The 17,894-nt window shown below is 32.8% G+C and overlaps 1 protein-coding gene across 6 annotated transcripts in view; it reads right to left on the minus strand.

The window, feature by feature from the left end:
* Nucleotides 1–4,132: 4,132 nt before the first annotated feature.
* The window catches only part of Scalloped (TEA domain transcription factor 1 homolog scalloped), a 151,017-nt gene continuing 137,255 nt past the window's right edge, over nucleotides 4,133–17,894 (minus strand). For 5 of the 6 annotated variants that reach the window (XM_070297375.1, XM_070297349.1, XM_070297383.1 and 2 more), the window contains 6 exons: nucleotides 14,255–14,385; nucleotides 8,229–8,381; nucleotides 5,763–5,978; nucleotides 5,151–5,380; nucleotides 4,837–5,071; nucleotides 4,133–4,408 (listed from right to left, as the gene is read on the minus strand). In XM_070297375.1, the coding sequence (XP_070153476.1) occupies nucleotides 4,295–4,408; nucleotides 4,837–5,071; nucleotides 5,151–5,380; nucleotides 5,763–5,978; nucleotides 8,229–8,381; nucleotides 14,255–14,385 (1,079 nt within the window). In that variant the 3' untranslated portion in view covers nucleotides 4,133–4,294. The remainder of the gene's footprint in view (nucleotides 4,409–4,836; nucleotides 5,072–5,150; nucleotides 5,381–5,762; nucleotides 5,979–8,228; nucleotides 8,382–14,254; nucleotides 14,386–17,894) is intronic. The other variant, XM_070297390.1, reaches the window with a different exon arrangement.

Consider the following 17,894-nt stretch of genomic DNA (forward strand, 5'->3'; position numbering starts at 1 on the left):
TCATAGAATAAGAAATATGAATTTCCCATTTTTAATAAAAAAAAAATTACTTGACAACATATATAAATAGATAAATCAAATACAATTTGAGTAATTATTTTGTTTCTTAATTTTTGTATATAAATATAATTTATAATATGCACATATAACATTTCGTGATTTAACATTTAGCGCTGATTCGGATATACATGCAGAACAAAGATATGTTAATAAAAGTTAAACATCAAAATCTATTTTCCTGTATTAAAATATCTGTAAGAAATCTGTAGAAGTCATGATCTCTATGAAAATATTGACTTTTGCATAATGTTATTTCGAAATGTAAAACTGGATTCATAACTGAGTTGCAAGCAAAAGTTTCTCTTCTGCGATAGCACTTATTACAAAAATGTAACTGCTGGAACTTGAACAATTTTTCATGGTCTTTGTGTAAATATATACAAAGATATTTAACAAATTTGAATCAATAAATCGATCGTATCGTATATATTGTGTACAGTGCGAGTTATCTCATTTTCTTCTTTTTCTTAATCTACTTCTGCATTTTGTATCTTTTTGTCGGGCCTCGATTTTCGATATCATCAATATAGACTGAAAGAGTACTATTTTCTATCTTCACAGAAGACATAGATAAATATATATTTTCATAATCTTTTCTTATAAATGTAATTCGCTTATTTTAAAATTATTACGTTTAAATGTCAATAATATTAATGTCGATGACACTAATATTATTAGTCCAATCCTTTTTTCCAATTTCATACTCCTTTTTTGAATTTTACAAAATAAAAATCTACACGACCAAATTTTTGGGAATATTTTCCAAAGATATTGCGCAATTTTGAAAATAACAATACATTATTAAACAATTCGATATGTAACCACGAGACGCTGTCTTGTTCATTATAGATATGTAACATTGTAAAAACATTACATATATTATACATATTATATTTATCGAAATGATTACAAATTGTAAAATAAAAAACTTTATTTTCAATAGACATTAAAACAAAATATTGCAAAAAAGAAGAACATCCATATAAAGCATAATCGTGGTTACAATTCCAGTTTGATATGCAAACGATTTTGCAAAAAATCACAATTTATATTGTCAAAAGAATATAAGTAATAAAAAACGATATGAGATGAATTACTACTGGCTACTAGTGTTCATTTGATAAAAATATTATAAAGAATCACTCTCGAGAATTATACAAATGAATATATATATTGTCAAAAAGTAAAAAAAAGAGGGAGTTATTCTCTTATTTATTTCTTTATACTCTTATCTTTTTTTATTTCTGAGAGTTACTTTCAAATGAACACCAAGCTTATAAAAAAAAGAAAAAAAAAACGGTAACAATAAGTAAAAGATATGTGAAAGCTGCCAGTTAAAAAAAAAAAGAAAGAAAGAAAAACATTCACATATCAATTAAATATAAATTCCTTTCTACTCCAGTCAACCATATAGTAAATTCACTTTTCACCCCAAATAAAAAGCGACATATTTCTGACTAAAAGAGATCAAAATACATTGCCACTTGTTCCATAAAAGTTAATTAAAGTAAGAATACAGTAAATAATATTTTCTTAAAATATACACAATCTTTCCTTGCTTACATTTTACTGCTCGATAGGCAAGTTCTGTTTCAGAAACACACAACAGATCGGATTACAAAATAAGTAAAAATTTTCTGTGCATTTATACACATAATTATCTATATGAGAGATGCGATTAAATAATAAAGTCAGCTGCAGGGTATGGTCCTCTACTCGTTTAAACAATTGCCACTGAATTCATGAAAAATCTCTGTATATAAGTTCTCTATGGTCCATGTATGTGAGAGAAACGCATAAATTATATTATTAAGTACGAAATATTTTTGCAGTATGGGGCATTGTCTTATCAATGCTTTATAAAATACTTTTAACTTACAGAGATTTACAGAGTTGTATTGAAATCAGACAATCGAACAATATATTGTAATTCAAATATCAATGTTTCATGCCATTACAACAATTGTCAAATGTGTGTGTGTCTTATTTTACATTTTTCGAGATAGATTTCAATACACTCCTGGTGAAAAATGCCAAGGTCAGTTTCAGAGAGATCTAAGTCCTTATCACATAGCTATGTCCCATGACGGTGGCCTATTCTTTTATTTGTAATCGATGTAATCTGATATATCGCTTGGTAAATGTGTAGTAGAAAGATAAAAACAAATGAAGTACACTAAATAAGGAAAATCATTCATCAGTAAGAACTATAGAAAATGATCTTAAAATACAAAGTAAGGCGATTATAAGAAATACAAACACATCCCTCTAACCTAAGTGTTGCTGCCTAATCAGAATGGGTGGGTTTACACATTAAAATACATTTAAAAGATTGAATTTTTAAAATATATAAAAATGATCATCATCCTTCTTTTCTACCGATCATTAAAGGTTAATGATTGTTGCAGCAAACATTTTCACAATGATATTAATTCTTGTAAAAACAGTTTTACAATAGAACTTAAAGAAACATAATTGTTGTTGCACGATGTTCTGTTTTTCTTGTGTGTTTTTGATCTAATTCTGATAAAAACAATATAATTGTAGTGTAATTTATGGTACTTAAAAAGTCATAATGGCATATCTCTCGGTCAAACATCCTTTCTTTAAAACTTAGAAATCACTTAGATAACTTTATACATGTTCATTTATAACAATGTAAATCGTAATCATTGCATTAATATTTAACATATATATTCTTATACATAATATATGTATATCTGTGTGTGGATGTCTTGTCTCACGATTCTCTATCGTCTAATTTAATAATAAAACTATAATACTAAATCATGTTGGGGTACCATGCCTTTCCGAGATCAGAGTCTGTTTCTTCGTTTTCTTGCTCTTGTTGCATCGCTTATATCTCTTTACATAGTTTTATACCAAAATTTATTGTCGATTTTAACTTAATTTATTGTATTTTTATTAAAATCTCGACGAATAAAATATATATGCGATATTTTTTTATATCTATTTTATTATAAAATTTATAATTGTGATATATCTTAAAGACATTGTCTCTAATGTATCTGCAAGAATCTCTTCTTACAATATGTCACACAAATACTTAGAGACTTAATAAGTTATTAAAAGTATAAACTTTGAATCAAACTCAAGCTCGGGCTGGCCAGTACTCTATTGTACGCATGTGTGTATATATATATATATATATATATATATATATATATATATATGTATATGTGTATAGGATCATCTTTAAGGAGTTTCAAGGAAAACGTTCGCAACATATTTTGTCTATCTTATTTTGCAGCATCACAAAAACACGTAAAAATTCCAGGGAGTATAAAAATGAAATTTTTGTAGCATTTAAAATATTTATTATGTAATACTTAGGTTCCTCATCTTTAATTAAATCTTTCAGCTTTAACTTTGTCCCTTAGCATTCACAACCAGTTTGTAAGCGACTGAAATATTGTTTGATTTTTGATCAAAACTTATTTTTCATTGGATAATATTTAAATTTACAAAAAAATTAACATATTTATCATTAAAAAATTTGTATTATATTAGAGTATGTCTGAGCGCAGACAAAATTATACCATACCAATGTTTTAATTCATTCAGATCGTATATCGAGGATATATATTCTATTTATAACATTCATTAGTTGTCCAATATTTACACTTGTTTATAGAATAACTTTTCTAACACCATCGATCGAATATTTTCCATAGAAACTCACCCAACTATGGACGCGAAAATATTTCTGTTTAAGTGTAAGCATGTTGTGTTATATCCATGTAATCACGCCATATATCGCGCGCGCAACGTACAATCGAATTTTTCTATTCTAAGTTTTTCTATTTTAATTTTTTCTCTTTTAAGTTTTTTTGTTTTAATTTTTTCTCCTAAATGAGTTGTTTTTCTTTAAGTTAAATTTCCTCTCTTGCCCTGCTTTCTCATTATATTACATTACATCTGCGTTACAATGAGAAAGAGAGTGAAAGACAGAATGCATAAATAATTAGAATAAAAGAAATACTTGCTTCCAATGATTTTAGAATAGAGAAAATCGATTGGGATGTGTATATATATCTTTATAGTATTATTTTGTGTGTGTGTGTGTGTGTGTGTGTGTGTGTGTGTGTGTGTGTGTGTGTGTGTATGTGTGTGTGTGTGTGTGTATACGTGTATATATACTTATGGATGATCTTTATGTGATGGTAGGCACTGATGGGGGTGGATGGCTGCATGGCGAGCAGGTTCAAGCAGGCTAATCTTGGACCAATCTGTATATGTGATGCTGAGCACCGTGTTCAGACGTCGATACTTCGAACACGTATGCTGTGCATAATAATGTTTCCTGCGTATCCCTGTTCGTGACAACCTAAGAAGATAAGAGATAGAAAATAAGAAACATATCATTGCCATTTATTTTATAATTCTTATAACGTAAATTTAATTACTTATAACTCAGATTTTTTTTGTAAAACATATTTTATTTGATACAAAATCGAATATATATTACAAATAAATTTATAATATCCGAAAATTGTTGATTCCAATATAATATTCTTTGTATTTTAATCGTAAAGAATTATAAGAATTGTAAAATCAATTAATAAGATTCGTGGGTGTATTTTGAAGCACGCGCAATTGGACTTAAAAAAAGTGAATAAATAAATATATAAATAAATGATTGGTTAAAAGAGACCGTCATAAGATGACTTAGTATAAACGGTTTTAAATATCAATTTAAAGATATAAAGAATATATACTATAAGAATTAACATGATGATAATGTCATCAACGCACCTGGAGGATGGTGAAGTTCTCGAGAACGCTATTCATCATGTACTTCTCTGGCAGGTGCTTCAGTTTATGGATGAAATTAATCATATACTCGCACATAGGTGAACGACTAATACGGTAAACGAACCTGCCATTTTCAAACCTGGCATACTCCGTTTCCACCTTTTCGACCACCTGCTTTCCAAACGAGCACACTTTCGTCGAACACGTTATCGTCATGTTCTCGTTGCTCTCGTACCTATCGCAATACAAAATATAATGCAAATATCACGTCGGACTAGAGTCATATAAACGATGAAAAGATATATGTTACTCACTGGCTCGTGACGCCATAAAATGCTCCAGCTTCGTCTTGGATGTTACTATTGAGATCAGCCCAAAACTTAACGAGAAAGAAAGCTGCCTGTGGTCCTTTGTCGTAAAGTTCTTTGAGACCACCCTTCTTCTCGGGGAATTTGTCGTATATCTGCTTAACATCGACCGCTTCTAATAGCGGATCCGCGTAGGTTGCGGAACCTCCTATATGCACGAATAGGTGTTTGTGGTACTAGAAAAAAAAAAGAGAGAAATTTAATCGTGTGAGTGAGACGTTTATTATAATTCGGTTGTATCGTCATCAACTATCTAAAAAACTGAACGGCAGATATTTTATTGATATTATAGTTTTGATCAAAGAAATGACTTTTGTGATATAAAGAATCATCCTTTACTTTTAGTCTTTAATTTAATCATTTAGAATTAAGTTCTCCCGATTTCTAACTCTTATATTTTTTATCGGATGCTAATAAATCTTGAAAAAATAATTTGTTGAAAATACATATATAGCGCTTGCAGTTTGTATTTTTATGTCAAAGTACAATTGAATTATTTCGAAATCTTTCCTACTAATAGATCTTATCCCTCTTATATTATTAACTATGACTACTCACAATTTCCTGATCTCTTTGCTGCTCCATGTATGCCGAGAACTCGACAAGCCTGAGTTTGTGAGTCGCGATGGCGCGTCCTTCCCATGGCGGTGGAGGCTGTGCCTGGACTATATCACCACTCGAGACTGCCGTTGCCGGTTTGCCGGTGTAGGCAGGTTGAGGGAACGGCTTGACATCCTGGGACGTTCCAGGCTGTAGGCCTGGTTGCCAAAATTGCTGAAAATATTACGAGTTTAATGATTAACAATCGATTCTATGCGCTTGATGTGCATTAATAATGACTCGACGTTTATTCCTATTTCATTAATACAAAATAATTGATACTTTAATTATCAAATTATATCAGATCTATGAATATAATAGCAATATAATTATATTGTACTATAAAATTGCATTAGTATTAATATAAAAGAAATAAATTTAATATCGAGAACATAAAAAACACAAAGAAATTTACAAACTTATTTTTCTTAAATTATTAAGAAAACTTAAACGTGTGTTTTCAACATTTTCTCGAATAGATAATTGCGTTAGATATATTATAATTTATATATAAAAAAATGTGTATCTCATATAAATATTGTTTTTCCTATATTTTTTATAATATTATATAAATAATACGATTAAATGTTTCGGTAATAAAAGAAAACTTCACAAAATTTTCTAATTTTCCGTAAGCCATCGAGCCGTCGGGCGAGGGACGAGCGATAGAAAACGAAATCAACGAACACAAGTAATGAAGAACAACACAAAAAAACAACAACAAAATACTAATCATTATTATATAAAGAGAAAAAAAGACAGATTGACAAGCCACAACGACATATTTCGTTATGCACATATGCTCAATGTATACATATATATATATATATATATATATATATATATGTATATATATGTAAACATATAACATGTGTATGTGTGTGTGTGTGAGAGAAACACCTAGATAATAGATATATATATATATATATATATATATATATATATATATATAAGATTAGAGCGACGAACAAATTCAACAATACACAACAAGGGCCCCCAGGGGCAACATAGCAGCAGCGAAGAGCCAGGGGGATCGTCACTTTTGCGGGGAATGGTTAATTTTCGACGCAAAAGCCTTAACGCGATGAAGAAAACAAAATTCGCAGTTGAAACACATTTTTCTTCCGCCGTTTGTTCTTGCTCTTTCTTAATCAGAGATATGAAAAAAGCACGAAAGAACAAAACAAAAGTGAAAAAGCGAAAATTATAATTAAAAAAGGGATGAGAAAGTTAACTTTCCCTTAACGTTTATAATCGATCAATATTATTTTTTTCTTCTCTTCTTTATGCAAAAGACAGGATAAAGACAACACAGTCAAATATGATTCAGAAATCCAAAAGAATTTTCAAATTTAAAACAAGAAGTTGTTAATTTTACTTTTTGCAAACGCGTACCGCGCATCATAAATGATTTCAATCTATTTTTGATGATGCTAAAAATTGTACAACTATGGTCTTATATGTAAAAAACTAATGCTGAATATCTTAATCGAAATCTTTTCAACGCACGCGTGTAATTTCTATAAATGCAACGTTTTTAAGTCAATACCATTCGTTATAATCCTTCTCTGGGGGATCAATTTAATACATGGTATTATCTTAAACTTTCGTGAAAAGCACAAAAAATTGATTGTCAATCGGCAAACCACACACGGTACTGATCACTTTTAACTATTAAGCGAATTAGCAGTTATCGGGTGAAGCGGTTAGAAACAAATCACGAATTTCAAAAGAAGAAGCCAAATCGGTAATACTGATAATAAAAATAAAATATCCTCAAAGACGACGAGACATTTTATGTCTTGTATTTTCATCTGTTAATGTATGAATGATATCACTTAAATTCATAATAGTTTCTCCCCAAATGCATTATATATATAGTATTTTAAAAATATATCATTTATTGAACACTGGTATCACAAAGTTCTTTCTGTCCTTTTTAATCGAATAAACAATAACTATCATTTATATCAATTCTTTCGCCGCTAAATTCGCTTTTATGTTTTCATTGACAAATTAATCGTATCTTCTAAAAATTAAATATTTCGCAATTATCTTAAAAAATGTCCCTGAAACTCAGTTTTATGAAGTAAATTCAATTTCAGAATTTCATGAAATGTAATAGAGATGACATTAACGAGCTTAACGCGTTTTCAGCGCTTAATACATCAAAATCGATCCAAGAGAGAATTCACTATTAAAAATAGTTCATACAATGAAGCAAAAGAAATCGAAATTACTTGTTTCATATAAAAGTAATTCCATCATGCAAAACCAGTATTACTGGTGATTAACTTAATTACTTTGTACTTCACGGCGTCTCGTCGTCTCACCGTAAAGCTCGTGGCTCTTTTGAAGAGAAAAAGACCGATAAAAAAAAAGAAATGTCTCAAGGGGTTCCTCTTTTCCGATATCAGGACTTACCGCTCCGGGATAGGAGACAGGGGTGGAAGCAAGGGCAAGGGGCCCCACGAGAGCGGGGGGCATCTTGTTGTGTATCGCACTTCCAGCTGATACTATCTGGGCGCTCGACATGCTCGACATTGTCTGGAGTGCCTTCTCCTTGGCGGCATGATCCTGACAAATTTTCAGACCGATTACCACGTTATGCCGGACGAAATAGTATCATATTATCGATATATCTGCTTGTATCTTTTTTTTTTTTTTTTTAATTCTAAGCATGATTTTTTATCAAAAATATTGTTTTGACGAAAGCCGGAAGGCAATTCCTTAATGCAATATCCTTGAAATTATAAATATTGTCAAAATTTTGAGAAAACGAAGTTTATTTTACGATAAGCTTTTCAATTTAAAATTATTTCTAAATAAAAAACAATTAATGTATCGATAAATTAGTTAGGAATAAATTGATTTTAAATTAAGTTTTAAGATATGATTATTTAAATTAATACAAAAAAAAAAAAGTTATATATTCTCTATAAAATATATAACGGAACATATAAATATGTATAATTAAAATAACAAATTTTTAATGCAAGAATCAATTCATGTTTTTATATAAATATTTAACAGCGTTCGATAAATTTTGGTACGAGTTTTTTTTTTTTTTTTTTTATCGTTCACTTCGTGGAGGGACACAAACGCGATGTCGATTGAAAAATCGGAGAATTCGCGACATTCGGCACTCGCGATATCAATCAACAGCCGGCAAATAAATTCGTAACATTCTCAATGATGCGATTCAATTTGCCGCTCTCGAACGCGCGATTATCAAACGCCCCCTTTTTTTCTTCCCCCCCCCCTCCCGGGTGATAATTTTTTTTTTTTTTTTATTTCTGTCCATCGCGTGTCGCGGCGCATCGTCCGCGATGAAATCGATCGCGATCGCGCAATGCAGTTGATTGCAGAAACAACCGGCGAGCGGGGCGAGTCCGGTTGCAACAGAAATTCGCGGGAATTCGGCGAGCTTTTATCGAAAAGCCGTCGTTTTAATCAGCGCCCGACCGAAAATCGCTGACGAGGCGAACGAGAGATGGTTCGTTGCCGTGACGTTCGGAAAATTGCCATGCCCACCACCACCATCATCCAATCTCTCCTCACCGATTCACCTCCGCGCTTATTCATCTCACCCTCTCACCCCCGTCCCCACGGGGATTTTCAATTTCGTTCATAAATCCGTAATGGAGGAGTCACTACGAGTGCCGGTCGACCGGAATGAAGCGCCGCCCGCGTAACGATGCGAGCAATAAAGAATTTAGCCGACGGTGCGACCGAAAATCACGGGTTGCATTTTGTTGCCGACGTTGTTTACGGCCCCTCGCGTGTTCGCTTCGCAGCACACAAAGAGCCGCCGCCGTTCCTATTATTTACCGGTTTTTCGATCAATCCACAGGTGAATTTTATTTTAAAAAATTATCCACGCGTAAGACTATTGATAGTGCCTGATTAGGAAAATAATTGAAAATAAAAGCCTCACTTCCTATGGAGAATTTCAAATAAATAATATTAACTTTAAGTTAATATCATATGAATTTTGCTTTAACAAAATTTTTATTTAGAAATAGAGATGTATAAAAGTATATTAGTATGTATAAAGTTATATATCCTCAACTTAAAGATTAGATAATGTTTAGTTCAATATGTATACGTTAAATAAGCACGCAATGAATAAAAAACGAGAAACATTTAAGAGACCGGAAAGAAAGAATTAAAGATAAGATACGTTTAAAACCATAAGAAAGAATTTGAATAAAAAAAGAAGTGCCTTGCGGACATCATTTCAATCAACTTTACAGCTAGTTACATTAATTAAGAAAATTTTGTCGCGCGCGCGTATATATTTACTATATAAACAATCAATCTCTATATGATTTCACTATACTAGGAGTTTTTCTTACAAGTATTTGTAGCGTATTATTTTTTAACCGATTTCATTACAACGAAGACAATTATTAAACAAGTCCGATAACACATTTTTGCAATTAACAGGCAATTATTGCGCAACGATATCGCGCGAATAGAGATTTTATTTTATTAAAGAGAATAAAAGATTTTAAAATTATTACTGTGTTTTTATATGCCATAACTCTCGTGATCTCCCATTTTTTATAAGTTTTTATAAATATACTGAAATTCGAAAAAATTGATAGCAACCTTATAAAATATTCCGGATAAAATATTCAATTATAACAGCATTATGCGCAATGCGCTTTCAAAACCGCACATATGCTTATAAATACATACCGGATGTTCTTTCCAATTAGATTCTAATTTAATTTATTCTAATTTTTTAATTTTTATTTAAAATTACATTTTTTTCTTTTTAATACAGTCAATGCAACAAATTGGCAGATTAACCGTCCCGTAAGGTCGATTTACAAAGCGGTTTTTGGCCGTTTGCACGAATTTCGCCGGGTAGAATGCAATTTTTTATGAATGTTAGATGACATCGATTACCCGCGAAAAGTCCATTTTGCTGTACGGGCCGTTGCTCACGTTGCGCGGAGCGCGCGCTGAATTTGCAGCAGAAAATCAATTCGGTTAATTGAGAGGGTGCAGTCCGTGTCGCTTTTTTTAATTTCCACCCTTCGTCCCACACGCTGCCGCTTCTCTCTCTCTCTCTCTCTCTCTCTCTCTGTCTCTCTCTGTCTCTCTCTCTCGCCCTTCATCTCTCGAATACACGCCAGGAATGCAGAGGATTGGGCGGGTAACGGGTTGGATATGTTTATCGACATTCTGAAACGCTGCCCGTTTTTGGGCACCCCCTCCGCGACCCCTTTCTACAACCGCTACAACCCCCGTCCACCGCCCCGTTATCGGGAGTACGTTTACACCGCAACAATTAATTACGCCGTAATGCCCGGTGCAATTATTTCGAAAATAGATAAAACGGTGGATGCGATCTCTCTCGATAAACTGTGATAGTCGGTATATCCCTCGTTTGATGGGCGCGGCGCGTGTAAAATTTGCGAGCGCAAAAGCTAAATGAAACCCGCGTAAAACGTATTACGCGTTGTTAACATAAAAGAAAATGACAAATGTGCCGGAAGAAATACAATACAACGAAATTAAAATCGAAAATTCAGAAATATTTCTTCAAAGTGTGTAATATATTTTTATCGTACGTTTAGCAACGAATAAGAAAAGGGATTTAAGCATCGTTTAAAATTTTAATTACGTTTCTTGTTTTTGTATCGCTGGCACGAAATTTGGCAGATAAAAAGGAATTTTAAAATTTATGAGAAATAATGATGTGTCTCAACCATGAAGGAATATTTAAAAATTATTTCCAATTCGAAAGATCTATCTTTAAAACTGAATATCCTATATTTTAGATATAATATAAAATTTTATGAAAAAAGATCACATATATCGAAGAGTCCTTTTTCGTTTCAATTTCGTTTAAATTGATGTTGCCTCGTTTTAAAAGACGATAGAATATGAGATGAAGGAGTACGATTTGCACGAAGACGATAGCGTTTGAAATGTCATAATGCGAAACGTCTCACGCTCGTGAGATATTTTTTTCTCTTCCCGGACGAATAAATCGTGCGACCCCCCGAAGGGGACAGCAACCCCCCTTGAGCAACGAACAAAAGCCGCGGCGCGGCGTACACCCTTCCTGAAAAGCGGAAACCAGAAAATTACGTCACTGCGCCGGCGGCCCGTACACCCCATCCGCTACTTTCCTGAATAATGTCCGCGGTATGCGGCGACTGCAGTTGCAGTTGCTGCTACAGCTGCGGTTGACCATACTCTTAAAAACGGAAACCTGCGCAAGTATTTCATAAATGGCACCGCGCAGCACGGAACCGCGCGCGCGAAAACAGACGACATCTTATTACACGAATGTCTCTTTCTCTCTCGTCTCCTTTCTCGCACGTGTAATTAAAATTGTTCGAGGAACGCCGGCGTTTTCCTGAATTTTGCGTGGCTTTTAAAAGTCGCGGCGTACAATGAGATATATAAAAATAATAACGGGAATATAAAAAAAATTAAATATATATATTGTCGTATGTAGAACGAGTCGCGGCTACATCAAAATGTGTGAGATGGGCAGATTTATTTAAGCTTGAGACAAAAATCATTACGGAAGAAAAAGTATCGAGATGTATCCTCATTTATATTTGCAGCACATTGTTTCTAACTAAATCTGAATTCGAAACTCGGTTAAAGTTCACTTGAAATTGAATGAACAATGAAGTTTCGTTATCTATTTACGTCTTTGAAACTTAGCTCGTGAAAACTCTCATTTTCAATAGCTTGCAGTACAGAAAGTATTGATAGCTTGACATTCTTTATCTTGTTTTGAAATTGTATTATTATTATTCTCCGAAAGAGAAAATTTCGCGATTGTATTGCAAAAATCTCCATTCGCGCGCAGAATTTTGCACCGAAAGTTTTAGTAATTAGATCAATATCGGAGAAGCGAAATAGTATATATTTACGCGATATAATTTAGCGATCCAACTATTTGGTAGTCTCGTCCAGAATTGAGAATATCCGAAAAAAATTTCATTCATCGTCCTCGATTAAATGAAAGTTTTTTCCTTCGGACAAGAGTTTTACCAGAGTGTTGCATGCAATCGAACGGTTAATTTACACGCTCGGCTTGTTTTTCCACCTTTTTCTATTTTCGAATATTGACCGATCCTGTATAAACACAATACTCTCTATTTCTCTTTCTCTCTTTTGTGCCTTCTGTCTCGCGCTATTTTATCGCCCATCGGTGAAATGGAGGCACCAGCGATTGCACCGCTGCGCTTTGATTTATTAACCGGCGCGCAATTGTTCGCGAATCACTTTAATAATTCAACTGTTGATTAAACGGGGCTGGGTTCATTTTTACGCGTGATTTATCCCGCGGCAATGTTCCTCTCGATATGCGTGTCCCTCCTTCTCGTCGAAAATGATTCCGCAGCGGCTATCACCCGTTAATGCTCGCGCATCGCCGCGCGATCGAGATTTAATATTATCGCTATTACTATCCGACGATAGGATTCTCTCTCTGCAAGATAAAAAATAAGAAATATTGTACAACAGAATTCCGATTATCCCAACACCGAGCGAGGTTCGGTCGAATGTTTGATTGTTGATAAAAAGAATTGTCCAGTATAAAGAAATACACACAAATCCTTTTAATTTAATATTCTCGAATCTTGAATCTCGTGAAAAAAAATCGAAATAAAAAATAATTATATAGGAAAGAAAATATTGTTTATAATAATTATAATGTGAATTCAAAAATATACATTCAAATTTTATCAAATTATACAACCAAAATTATCTTTCTTCTGTATGTAATTTTTTTCTCTATAATATCTTTCTCTCATTTAGATATCTCTTTAAGATATTTCTGAAATAATATGAAAATCAACATGAAGCAATCTGTCAATCGCTATTCTTTAACGGAGAAGTTTATTTCATTTTATTAGTGCAATGTCATGTAATAAACTTCTTGAAATATAATCATTTAATTGTCGCTTTTTAAACTCGTGTATTATAATACAAGTTTTTCAGTATATATCAGCTTTTATTTTAGAAAGAAATAAAAGTTTGCCATTCATAAGATAGAAATATCAGTTCAACATGTCGCGTTTACATGAGCGTGTTTACGCTTACAATATTTTATTCAGTACATTATCAAACAACGCGATGTGTTATCAAGTATTATAATATTGTTAAATAAATAATCACATGTAATCGTATTTATTTCGCATTTCATTATCATAATAACGCGTCATGTTAAACCGCCAGTGTCGTGTAATTTATTTCCGTGATCAAAGAATATCGCATTTATACAGATAATATGTAATTTCAATCGTTCACACAAAAAGAATAAATTCATTGATTGTCCCTCCGCGAAAGAGGCAAGATACACGATCGAGTCGCGATCGATATCGGACTCGATGTATTTAAAAGCGTTAAGAAAAATAATAGATGAAATAATAAACGTTTATTGAGAGACATATAAATGTCATAATACTTACCACTTTGAGTTTTGCCTGTATTTCCCGGAGTTTTCTTCTCGCGAGAACCTGTATATGCGAAGATACTTGTTTTCGCGTTCTCGTCTTACCGGTCCTCAATTTGATATAACGGGCGATCAGCTCGTTGCGACCTGCAACACAATCAATTATGTATCAGAGATTTAAGTTTATTATGGATATATCGTTGTTAAAATAAATTCCATACAATCAGAGACACAATATTCTTTTGTAAAAACAAAAAAGAAACTTGAAGCGTACGAGCGGATAAAAAAAAGTTCTATTACCTTTGTCCAATATTTTTTTGGCTATCTTTTTGCTTAAATAGAATATTATATTATGTAGTATATAAAAAAAAAAAATTAATTTTTAAATGTGATATGTATTTCCTTTTTGAGAGAGAATAAAAAGCGAATGTAAATCGATAATCTATAACAATTTATTTCGCTTTTTCTCGTATTAAAAAATAAGTAAGTTTTTATTGTCGTTACTTGCATTTCCTTATTCGTTCCGTCTACAATCGGGAAAAATAATTAATATACGTTGTATAAATATATTTATTAAATAATACATTACTTCGTCAAGCTATAAGTAAACAGGAATATTTAATGGAATGTAATAGTGTAAATTAATTCATTAAATAATTAATTAAAATAAAAGTTTATTTTTCGCAATCCGGGAAAATCAAAATTCCTACAGATTCTTATTCTATTAATATTTGATCATGATTCGTCAAGCAACATTTATAAATAAATGTATAAAGACGCCTAAAAGTGTGATATTAGACATACATTTTTATTCCATATATTGCTTTAGAAGACAAAGCAAACTAGAGTGATTAGAGATAGAATCAACCCCTTTATAATTAATGGTAATCAAGGAATCGGCTCTTTCGTAGAGCGATGAGCTTTCGCAAACCAATATCTGACTTTTCAAACTCTCATTTAAATCCGTCTCTTTTTCTACCTATTTGTCTGTTTTCCCTTCTCCCGAGTCGTTTCACGAAAAAAACTGGACGCTTCAATAAATTCTGATTTCCTCGCCGGAAATGGAAACAAACAATCGCGTTATCCGTAGAAGAGAGAGCGTCAGGATCGATCCTGGGAAATGAAAGCTCCGTGACGAAGATTGCATTCTCGCGAATCTCGGATGCGGGAATTCCTTCTAGAATTGACGAGAAACAGATCGAACGAATTCAAACAAACTCTCGAGCAACCGCTCGAAATAGGTTTTGAGAGAGTTGCCTCGCAGAAACGTCAGATAAAATGCGCTTTAAAGCGGAGCCGAAACGATCATCGACGTATTTAAATCAAACGATCGCATTTTAGACTGGAAGTTACATGTCTCGTCGGACTTCGTCTACAGTCAGTTCTCGCTCTTCAGATTTATTGTATTATCGTAACTACAAATGCGAACGGCTATTACAATCTTTGTGTAAAAAATATGCAGATTATTAATATAGAATATAGAGAATAGATTTATGAATCTTTAATCAGAATTATTTATACATATATATTCTAATTTCTTGCTTGAGCTTGATATAATGATGCAATGTATCTCTTTCTTGCTTCCTCATAGAGGAAGCTTTATTTTCGTGACAAAATTTTTTTTCGAGTTTTCTACGCCAATGTGTTTAGGTTTAGCATGTTTCAAAACGTCGAAAAATCATATTCCTAAAAAATATACGTATGTATGTGTGTATGTGTGTATGTGCACGCAATATATTGTACAACCTCTAACTTCCGCAATTTTTGAGATATCGGGTTAATTCTTTTTTACATGGGCAGAGTATCATTCAAGGATAATTGGTATTTTTTTATAAAATTTTTAATTTTTTGAGAAACGTCTGTATACATTGGAACTTTCGCAAATTTTGAGATACCAGGTTAAATTTTTTTAGATGGATAAAGTATTTCTAAAGGATGGTTGCTACTGAATTTGGTGAATATCGGTGAAAGGGTTTATTTTTTATAAAATTTTGAATTCTTTGAGAAACGTCTGTACACGTTGTAACTTTCGGAAAATTTGAGATATCGGATTAAATTTTTTTACACGAATAGAGTATTATTAAAGGATGATTGGTACTGAATTTGGTGAGTATCGGTGAAAGGGTTCATTCTTGATAAAATTTTGAATTTTTGGAGAAACGTCTGTACACGTTGTAACTTTCAGAAAATTTGAGATATCGCGTAAAATTTTTTTACACGTATAATCTATAACGATTATATAAAGATAAAAAAAAGTGTGTAAATTAGAAAATAGCATATTGCTTCTTTATCTTTTTATTTCATTCGCAAAGCTTCCTCTATGGGGAAGGAAAAATTGAAAAAAACCGCATGCTTAAAGTAGCTTAAGTTTGTAATTTGCACAACTCTACTTGTTTAATTAACATTTCGGGCACGATATGTACAAACATAATATAATAAAAAAGTGATAATTTATATAAAATTATGATAACACGATATCGACAAGAACAAATAAATAATTAAAAACATGACCACTAACCACGCACGATTCACCACGTGACAAATCGTCCCGACATCGCGGAGGACGCGGCTAAATGACGGACCAATTTACGGGATCGCGCGAGAAAGAGCAGCTTCGCTACCGCGCGAAAACTATTTCGCGCAAAACTCGCGGCTAAATTTAGCGGGTGATAAAGCGCGCGCTCGTCATAAATTCTAATTAGCCGGAGAGCGAACGAGAAAGCGCGTATAGAACGGCGCTCTAAAGCGTCGTTTGGCGACTCAATCCGATATCCGCGCGAAATTACGCGGCCGTGTAACTCGCGACTCGGCACGATAACGAGCGTGATAAATCGTAATGAGTCGAAGCGGACGGGAAACGAGACGTGAGAAATGTCATTCCGTGAGATGGGACGGAGGATGAGACGAGACGACACCGAGAAAGAGAACCGGAATGCTTTCATTCGATTCGCGCGGTTATAAACACGCGCGGATATAAAACGTTCGCGAAACTGCCGATAACGAGAGACGGCCGATTTCGAAGCTCGAGTGAAAAGAACAGGGAATCAATTCGAATGCGCGGGAGCGTAGTATTCAGATTTCATCGTGCTACGATGAAAACCCAACGCTCTCCGTCGGCTTTAACAACACGAATGTTCCATTTGCGCGCTCTATTCCATTTTTTTTTTTTTTTTATACAACAATGCATCGCGCGCGTATATAGTGTATAGATTAAAATGTGTGTGTATGTATGTATGTGAGAGGGTAGAATGTTTTGTTCTAATGTGAATCTCATGTATGAAGAGCTATGAAAATGTAGTATCGAAGTGTGGCAATCTAAAGTAACAGCAAGGAGTTTGAAAGATTAATTTATAAATACGTGACTCCTTTTGCAGATTGTGACTTAAAATTATATATATATATATAAAAATCACAGATATAGATTCTACAATAGATTAATTATTAAATATTGATGCAAGGACGTATATTGACGTAGATTTAAATGTTCTATTTGTATTTCTTTTTTTAAAGGCGATATCATAAAATTTCTCATATAATCAATTGGTTTATTGCTTTTAAAATTTGCGATGTTCGTTTTGTGAATGCCATTGAAAGAAATTATAAATATTATAAATGATTGAAATTATTTAGTTTCATAATAGCGCGCTATTTGCACA

The sequence above is a fragment of the Polyergus mexicanus genome, unplaced genomic scaffold, assembly GCF_030449975.1.
Source record: "Polyergus mexicanus isolate NDT 795.1 unplaced genomic scaffold, iyPolMexi1.0 SCAF_1, whole genome shotgun sequence".
NCBI classification, from domain to species: Eukaryota; Metazoa; Arthropoda; class Insecta; order Hymenoptera; family Formicidae; genus Polyergus; species Polyergus mexicanus.